The following is a 9,403-nucleotide window of genomic DNA, read 5'->3' on the forward strand; positions in this document are numbered from 1 at the left end:
ATAAAATATTTCCGGTAAACACGGTATTTTAAAAGGATTTTAAACCAACCTTGCCCGTTTGAAATGATGCTGCGGGAAAATGAAATTTGAAACACACTGAAACGGGGGAAAGCCGGGGAAAGCGCCATTTATTGCGAGCGATAGATGAGAAACATTACTGCATATCTCAGCACAGCCCAGGTCTTTCGCGCCAAGGCCTGCATCTTTGGAGAAAACGGCGTCCCGCGTCCGATAGCCAGCCAGTCAGCCACACCCCGCCTCGGCGCGCCTGGCCCTCAGACTGGCCTCGCAGAGAGATACCACGGGAGGCTAAGTGGGAAAATAGAGAATATCGTCGAGATATCGAGGGGCTCGCGGCGCCGGCGTCGATGAATCCGCTGCCTGGAGTGAGGATGGAGAGAAATGGAGAGAGGAGGAAAAAGTCACAGAAAATCGACAGGGCGTATGCCAAAAGCTGTATTTCTTTTTGCAGTGTAGGCAATAAGTAGTCAGTTGGGAGGAAATGAGATGAGAGGCACGCACAATAACAATCGGGATCGTCGAAAACGATTGGCCTTGATATTGGAGAGGCAATCACAACGAGATAGAGGGAGGGGGGGGGGAGACGCACGTCAGGCTTTTAAATCAGTCACATCGGCCGTGCGGGGAAAAGGGCGGCACGACGCGCAGACCGCCTCGTCGACCGCTGCTAAATACAAGGTGCCGATCACATACGGAAAGACACCCTCGGGGCGCTGTGAAGACAGCGCTCTGCCGCAGCCTTACACTCCCCCCCCCCCTGTCTCTCTCTTTCTCTCTCTCACACACACAGCGACCGCAGCCAGCGTCCTAATAACACATCAACGGCCGCAACACCTGCAGGGTGTGTGGTGCATCAATCAAAGCAAGGCGCGAAGCGGTTTGAAAGTGACGAAACCTCAAAATTCGATCTCTGTCGAAAGGTGTTGGGTGAAACAGGAATCTACGGCTACATAGCCCCCCCCCCCCCACACACACACACACCTCTGCCCTGCCACACACAGACACAACACAAATGAGAAACTGTGGCGATCATCTTTGCTTTATGTCCAGGTTAACACAAGTATAGTGCCATGACTTTGCGATGTATGTATGCGCGTTGCAGCCCGAGGGTCTGTCCGTTTGCTCCGCACACCCCCTCAGCGCCCCGACCCACCGCGCAGCGGCAGCACTCAGCAGGAAGGAAAAACACACCGTTTTGCCGCTAATTTCAGACCATGAGCGAACCAGTTGGTCGAATGACGCCAAAGTATTTGCCTTCCAAATGACGATCGCAGCGGCGCGGGGGTGGGGCGCCCCTGGCACAACAGTGCACTGCAATGAGGAGGCTTGCAGCACACCCACGGGTACGTGAGCGCTAATACCTGCGAGACACCGCACGCAAAATATTATGGAAAGTCTTTTTCTGCGATCCGGTTGCAGCGAAGATTGTAATCGCCAACAACACTTGCTTGCTATCCCTGGTCGCGATGTCAACACAATGTTCCTCCTTACCTTGACATCGGCGCCGAGCCAGCCTCCCGTCGGGTCCTCTGTGGTGGGCGCCATGGTCAGGGACCCCGCCGGGGACCCCGGCCCCGCCCCAGCGTAGCCCCTGCGCTGCCGTCTGCAAGCAAAGACAGTTGGGTCAGGTCACGGTGGATGAGAAACGTCGTTTGGTAGACCACGATCTGTTAAAAAGTCCACGCCATGTATTTATAAGTAATGGTAGTTTTCCTCGAACAGGAAAAATAGCGTAAAATATTTTTCAAAGTTAATAAAATATAACCCAAAATTTGAATTCAATTTGTGACAACCTTTTGAGGGAGCGCGTCGTTCCCGAACACCCATGGCGTCGGTAAATTAGATGACCAGAGCCGTGAAATGCAGTATGAATGGACGCAAATGGCGCGTCCGCTTTGGTATTCACGCCTCTAAAAGCAAGTGCTTGTTCCGGGCCGGCCACTGTGTCGGCCACGGGGCCGTCCGCCCACCGCCTTCTTCCCCTCCAGTCCCGCATAGACACATGGATGGGCACACCACCGCGACAAAGCGAACTGCACTCTCATTCGAACTGCCGGCACTCTCAGGTTCAAGTAGTAGTGGCAAGAAGTTGCTTTCACATTTAAATTTCCTATAGTGTCTCAAAAAAGGCGTCGCCGACAAAAAAACAAGAATCACTTTTGCTCACAACGCGGACTTTCGCAAAAGCATCTCAGTTGAGCGCCCCGTATTCTCTCTCTCTCCCACCGGACCAAAGCGCGTCGCGACGCCGGTCGATACGACGACGCATGCCGTCTGAAAGGTCGGGCGCGACGACGACGATGCCGCGGCGTGCCGCATCTCCACGGAATGCTGTGCGTTGCGAATCGGTTCGACGACTTGACCGCCGCGCCCAAACGCGCCGATGCGATATCGCATCAGGGGAGGGCGAGCGCGCGACACGCCATGCGGCGCGCAGTGTCATGAGCAACGCGGGAGAAATTTTCATCCTGAGCAAAAGGTCGCACAGAGGGGAGGGCGCACGAGTCGGGGCGCCACGCCGCGAGAGAGAAACAACAACTGTGTCCAATAACTCTTCCCGTTTCGTCACGTCAGCTCGCCTCGAGTCGCACACAATTATTATTATTACTATTACCATTTCTCAAACCGAAAAAAAAAATATATTCGAAGACGTATACGGCAAGCGCCATTATATGTGAAGACGATAGACTTTTCGCTCGATAGCGAGCGGCCCGACTCCCACGCGCGTGCAAAAAAAAAAAAAAAAAAAAAAAAAGATCCGGACGGCGCGCTGACGCGAGAGGAAATCGAAATGGCAAAAGCACACGGTGCCAAATTTAAAATGTATTTTACTTTCTCTTCGTTTGCACATGCGGTTGTCGCGTGGGGGCGGCCAGTCGCACTAGCGCAAAGTGAGACTGGAGATTATTAAGGAGATCGCATCAACTTACGCATTTCCGCGCGTTGCGTTCGCGATCGCGTTGATATAGTGCTGTTTTTTTTTGTTTTTTTCAAGTTTCGCGTTTGGAACGCCTGTCAGTGACGAGATAGGCAACTTGAAGGCATGCACGCAACACCACCTCTAAATTGCCTACCTCCCAGGCGTCCCAAAGTGAATTTCACACATTACAAATTGTAAAATCTCGTTAAAGAACCGTTAATAGATCAGAAATGCAATGGGATCCGGATATCGATCGGCACCGCCGTGGCATGTCGACGGCGAAGTCAGCTGTCGCCAGAAAGTCTTATGATAGTTGTCAGACCGCACCGCTCAAGCTATTGAGAGACTTCCAGTCCAATCGCCCTGCGGCCAGCGGGCCAACGGCGGCAGCACAGCACGGGCAGGGACAAGAGCCGCCGCGGCGCATGACAATGGCCGAGATGAGATGGGCGATGGCCATCATCTCCGACACATAACGGCTGGCAAAGCTGGTAGGCCACCACTCTGGGCGCCCCGGGGGAAGTCCAGGGTTAGAAAGCGGTGGCCGCGCTCGGCGGGGCGACACACACCACCGGCGGGCTGCTCGGCTCACAGCGGGGCACATGGCGTTATGGATCGTGTCAGCTCCGAGGGAGAGATGACATCTGCATTGCAGAGGGAACTCTTTAGAATTTCATACGACAGCACGCGAGCAGGGGGAATGTAGAAGTGTGAAAAAAAATAGGCACCACGTGCATTTTACGATGGGCTAGGGTTAAAAAACGAAACGAAGGGCATACATGCATAGCTATAGGAGACTGGTACGATGAGCCAGAAGCAAAAACTATAGACAAAAATAAAACTATACCAAAAGAAGAAGAACAAAGTTTTGAATAACATATAACTATTCACAATATATTAGTTTACGTACAAATTAATTTGCAGTGGATATTCATTAGTTCTGCTTAGAAAGAAAAGACAATCAGCGATTCCGCCGAAACCTCTGGGCTATAATCTGCGAAGAAAGTAGCGGAGCCTAATGAATAGGAAAACTTGTAATTGTCGGCCAAATTCGCGGCACGAATCCACGACGCGGAGTCCCTCCCGCTTCCGAAAGGTGTGCGATGCTATCAGTAAATTTTATTACCCCGTTGGCGATTGGCCGCACAGGTCCCACTAAAACTGTCGATAATTAGCCGGCCGCATAGCCATAGCCACCCACGCACATCCACAGACCATGCTACAGGTAAGGTAGGTTGGAAACGTGATTCCGATCGCAAAGCCCCGCTCGAGGAAATCAGAATTAGCGAGCCGAGAAAAACTTTCTACGCAACATAAGTGTCACAAAGCGATGTGATGCGTGGCGGCCGATCATCATCCCGGCAGTTATAGGCTAGCTGAATCACAATCAGCAGTCATCACGAGGGAAATGACCCCTCTTCCCGACGCGGCTTGAGGTGGTGGCAAAAGGATCGACTTGGCGGCGTCCGCATAATGCCATCCATCAGGGTCAGGGTTGGGGTCGGCCCACATGTGGTCCGGACGGCGGCGGTGAGGAGAGAAGAGCGGTGCACCTGGGCGCGACTCCGTAATGGGTGTGTTTTAGACACGTTTCCGACAAAGTCTATCATAAAGATAACGATATGAGGTCCATTTGCTTTCACTCGCGGGATGACGAATGAAGTCAAGTGTCCACGGCGGCCCCGGCTGACGGAGGGCCTTATGCGTTCGGCTCGACCGACAGCTCATGGGGTTCGCCATAAACCAAAACCATCATCAGGCCTGGTATTGTCAGAAACGTTATGATTGTGAAACAGCCCGTGGGCGTGGCGGCGGCACCGGGCGGGGCGCGGCGGGGCGGGGTGTGCGTCCGGAGGGGCCCAAGTCACTCCCAGCCCTGAGCTAATTTCACGATGTGTGATGGAGAGCACGCGGCTGGGGTCTTAGCAGTCTGTGATCAGTCAAACGTCGTAATGGACCGGGCCGGACGACGAGAGACAGAAATGGCAAATAGGTCCCTTAATAAGAAAATAGGGGCGAGCCTACCGAAACTATTTTTAAGACACTTGTCATAAGCTGATAATGTTCCGGGGAAGGTTGCTAAAGACGACTCTAAAATAGCCTGGACATGGATATATTTTTTAAAAAGTGTCATTTAAAAGAAAAGTGATACTGTACGTTTTCTCCGCTGGAACCATGTAAGGTTTTTTTTTAAAATAATAATAAATGAGAGCATATACTGCGCAGGGGCGAGTTGTCCAGCTTCTCGCATTGTCATCACACCGCCCCGCCCACGGCGAGCGGTCCGCCAACTCAGCCGATAAACACGGCCGTGACAATAACGGGCTCTCGCCCTGCCCCTCTGGGAGGGCGGCGGGCCCGCTCAAAGGGGCGGGCCGGGCGGTGAGATACCTCACCTCGCGGATAGACAAGTAGTGCGTCTGTCCCGCCGGTGCTTTCCAAACGACGGCCCCGACGGCCCGGCCTGATGCGTGTAATTTGTTGGCTTCTGCTTGTTTGTGCGCCGCCGCCCCGCCCCCGGTCTAGCTGGGCTGGGCGGGCCCTGTCACCGCTCGGATCAGTCCCGACGACTTATGCAAATCAATTCATTTTCCCGGAGAGTCGCCGTCAGTCAGCGAGCAGCAGCAGCAGCGAGCGCTCGCTGGCTCTCTTGGGCTCGTCGATATATAAATATACACCACTTTCACTAAAGGGCGGCCCTGGTGGCGGGACGGTGGAGGAGGAGCAGGCGTCGCGCGATTTAGCCTTTCATTAGGCGGGGCAGCGGCTCGATAACGCTGGCTGCGGTTGCGAGGAAAACACGCACTGCTGCGGCCTTCAGGGGTGTATCAATCACGCGGGAAGATGTGTTGAAACCTCGGTTGAAACTCTGGGCCGCATGAAAAAAATAACGTTGAAAGTTTACAGTACAGGGTGGCCACCTCCCGGTACCTATCAGAATTCCCGGCTTATTCCCGGTTTTTTCCCGGCCTAAAACAGAGCTTTTGAAGCGTTGTTTTAAAAATATACCCATTACCCATTACCCAAATACCCATTATTGAGAAAGTATGAATACGATCCAGTTTGAAGGCTTAGAGCGCTTCTTATCACATACCCATAGAAACGTACCTTTGATTGCACGTCAAAAAGCGCTTTCGTTTTTTCACCGGAAGTTAAGACTCTGATGTACAGCTGAACTAAGTCAACTTTAGGCAATTGCCATGAATACACGAAATTTCACCAATACAGCAAAGACAAAATTTCGTTTGGAACGAATAGACACACAAAAAAGGGAAAGAAAACATTCGCGAGCGGAGCGAGCGCGAAATTTTTCGTGATCCTAAGTCTTAAGCCACTGCTAGGCGCTCTAAAACGCTCATAGCGTTTTTACCCTATTTCACACCCTCTGTATTCAGGGACTGACAGAAGAGTTAATGCGAGCGAAGCGAGCGAAATTTTTCATTCAAGGGGTGGAATGAGCACCAAAACGCGTCTAAAAGGGCGTTTTTCATAGCTCGCAATCATCCGCCGGCAATCGGCCATGGCTTCTAACGCCAAAGTACAATATTTTCCCGGTTGCCGACTAAATTCCCGGCTTATTCCCGGTTTTTTCCCGGCGCTAAAAATTCCCGGCTTATTCCCGGATTCCCGGAAATTCCCGGTGAGTGGCCACCCTGACAGTATTGTTTTCATTAGCGCACCCAGAAAATGGTATCCTTGAAACAAGGCGAAATGCGTTGCTTCAACGATATTTTTACTTTGAAAAAATACAAGAAGACTTGTCTTTTGTTTAGGGAAAGAGTCGTTTAAGTGAAGTTAAATTTTCCTTACATAAAAACTATTTCCTTGAAAACAGTGGAAATACCTTCAACCAAGGTGACAGATATCCTTCTATTTTTTAAAAAGAATTTTCTTTGGATAAAGGATACAATTTATTAGGTGCGATTTGCAAACGACGATGTAAAATAACGACTAGTTAACCACGGGCCATTTTAGCTCGGCAAAGAATTGTGTCATGAGAATTTTGACGTTTACAACTTATCGCAACCATGCCGTAACTGCATACTTCACATGAAAAATTTTCCCGTAAAACCCACGGCACAAATGTTTAGTGCCACAGAATAAATAATAACACATTTTTCTGCAGGTAATATTTTACTTTAAAATTTGTGGTGGAGTACAGGACGGCATTGCATTGCATCGCCACGCAATAATGGTCATTGCCACTTATTAACTCGGCGCCCCTCTTCTCTTTGCCCTGCCGCTCCTCTGCTCAACTTCGTCACCTCGTTAACCTCAGCCCAATTTCACCACCGGCTTGACCTTCCCCAGCTTTCCCACCATGACCATCGCGGCGTCCATCTTCCAGGCCGGCGGGCCGGCGGCGCGTCCTGCCCTGCCCCGCTAACGAACGCCGCGCGCCGTCCGTTTTGAGGCTGCCGGCCGCCGTCCGCGACGAGCCGCTTGTCCCCGCCGCCACGCCACGCCACGCCCGCGCCGGAGAGCGTCATTAGGAGAGCTTATTGAATGATCATTCCGACAGCTACACGTCTTAATGCCGCTTCAAGAGCGTCGCGCCCGGTTAACGACAAACAGCAGAGACCGCTACTCGCCAACATTCTGCAAGCTTCATGAGCAGATACTCTGTGTCCACTACTTGACCGTTTTGTTCTTGTCCATTCCCTGCTGCTCCTGATCATAAAAAAACGAAGAGCCTTAAAACTTCTTCCGCAAACTAAACAATTTACATGCTCAGAAAAGTCGCAACAACCAACAATTTAAGTGCGAATTTTCCAGTGCTTTTTTTAAAACTATGAAAAGAAAGTCATCGGTCGGGGCCTGGGCAGTTAGCTGTTGGAGGTGGTCGTCGGCCAACCCGAACCCGAGGCGACCCAACCGGTGAGCTTTTACTGTGGAGCAACGACAGTAAACTGAAATTGAACTTTTGCTCTGGAACCGATGTAAAGCGATTCGCCAGGGCCGCGGCGGCGGGGAGCTGTGTGTGGGGCGCCCGCCCCAGGCTGACCGCCACAATAATGACGTCACATCTCCGCAACGGGACCCTCTGTGCCGCGGCTCGCGGATCGCATCGCGGCGACGCGGCCGAACAATGGAGTAAAGCCACATCAAATGATAGACAGCAGGCAGCGAGGCGAGGCGGGGGGCAGCCCGGCGGCAGGCCACCCAAAGAGTCCGCGAGGCACCCCGGACTCGGGGCAACGGGCCATCGAGCCATCGGGCAGCCATCGGGGGCCGCCACCGGCCACGGCGAGCCCAGAGGGCGGGGCGGGGCGGGCCAGTCCACTTACCCGCCCTGATTGCCGTCATCCTGCTCCCGTATTTGCTGCAGGTCAACAGGCAGAGGCCTTCCTACTTCCAGCAGCGATGCCGTAATCAGGTTTCCCATCCCGGAATAGAGACGTCGTCGTCGTCCGGACGCTTGCTTGCAAAGCGTTTGCAGCATTGCAAAAGTCGCCCCCTGCCAACTTGTCGCCCGATAAGTGAAAATAAAGTCGCGCGCAAACACGCCGTTTGCCAGAGAATTTCGTGTTTCCCGTCCGTATCGACAACGAGTTGCGCGCGGTGGCCAGGCGAGTCCCGCCGCTGCTGCAACATTTTAGCTAACTATGCATGAGGATGGACTGCCAGCGAGCGGCCCCAGGGTGGGGAGTACGCGGAAGGGCTTTGCGCACCGGGCAGGTGCTACCTTGCACCCAAGGGATGCACCGCTTCGGAAAAAAAGGACAGTTAATGCAATAATATTTTTGAAAAAAAATAATTCGAAAGTGTTAAGTACTCTGTCCTAAGAAAGAGAATATAATGTCGACTAAAAAATGGGACAAAAAACATGGAAATCTAGTAACGTAGCAAAACGGTGTTGGTGGTGCATCTTAGCAAGTCTTTATGGTGGGATATGACCTGCCAATGCGAGTATAAAAGGCACCCTGCCATTGGCCCGAGGGCCACTTTCGGAACGTCCTTCGCTGGGCGCTCGGTGCCGGTGAGGGACTGCCAATAGGCGCCCCCGGTCATTAGCCGCCGTCGGGCCGGCCAGGCGCCGCTGATAAAGGCGCCGCCACGCACGCGACCATATTTGCATTTTCTTTCAGGTTTGACTGAATTTCATCGCGGAAGCGACGGAGAAAGTCGTCGCCCAGAGAGTTTCCCCCGTCGCCGTCGTCATCGTCGTGGTCTTCCTTCTTATAGCCCTATACGGTAGGCCCGGTCATCGGGGGGTGTGGATCACTTTTCCAATTTTGAAACACGGGAAAATGATGCCCGTCCTCCCAAAAGACCGGCAAAATTATTAAAAAAAATTTCGGACCAATCTCAAGGGTGCCTACAGGGCCGTTTCTCCTCAGCTTAGGCAACCCGCAATACATTGCCGGTTTTCACTCGTTTCCGCGCCTAAAATCGATGTTTGAAGGTTCGTTTCAGGTATGTTAGATGCTGGTCACCTCGCCATGTCATTGGGGAAGCGCA

The 9,403-nt window shown here is 52.5% G+C and overlaps 1 protein-coding gene across 1 annotated transcript in view; it reads right to left on the bottom strand.

The window, feature by feature from the left end:
• Window positions 1-1,153: 1,153 nt before the first annotated feature.
• LOC127751467 (uncharacterized) overlaps window positions 1,154-9,403 on the bottom strand; it is a gene marked incomplete at its 3' end in the record, with an annotated part of 78,200 nt that continues 69,950 nt past the window's right edge. The window contains exon 6 of the mRNA XM_052275063.1: window positions 1,154-1,624. Coding sequence (XP_052131023.1) covers window positions 1,154-1,624 — 471 coding nt within the window. The remainder of the gene's footprint in view (window positions 1,625-9,403) is intronic.

Source organism: Frankliniella occidentalis, unplaced genomic scaffold (genome assembly GCF_000697945.3).
Source record: "Frankliniella occidentalis isolate FOCC.00 unplaced genomic scaffold, Focc_3.1 Scaffold503, whole genome shotgun sequence".
Classification (NCBI taxonomy): Eukaryota; Metazoa; Arthropoda; class Insecta; order Thysanoptera; family Thripidae; genus Frankliniella; species Frankliniella occidentalis.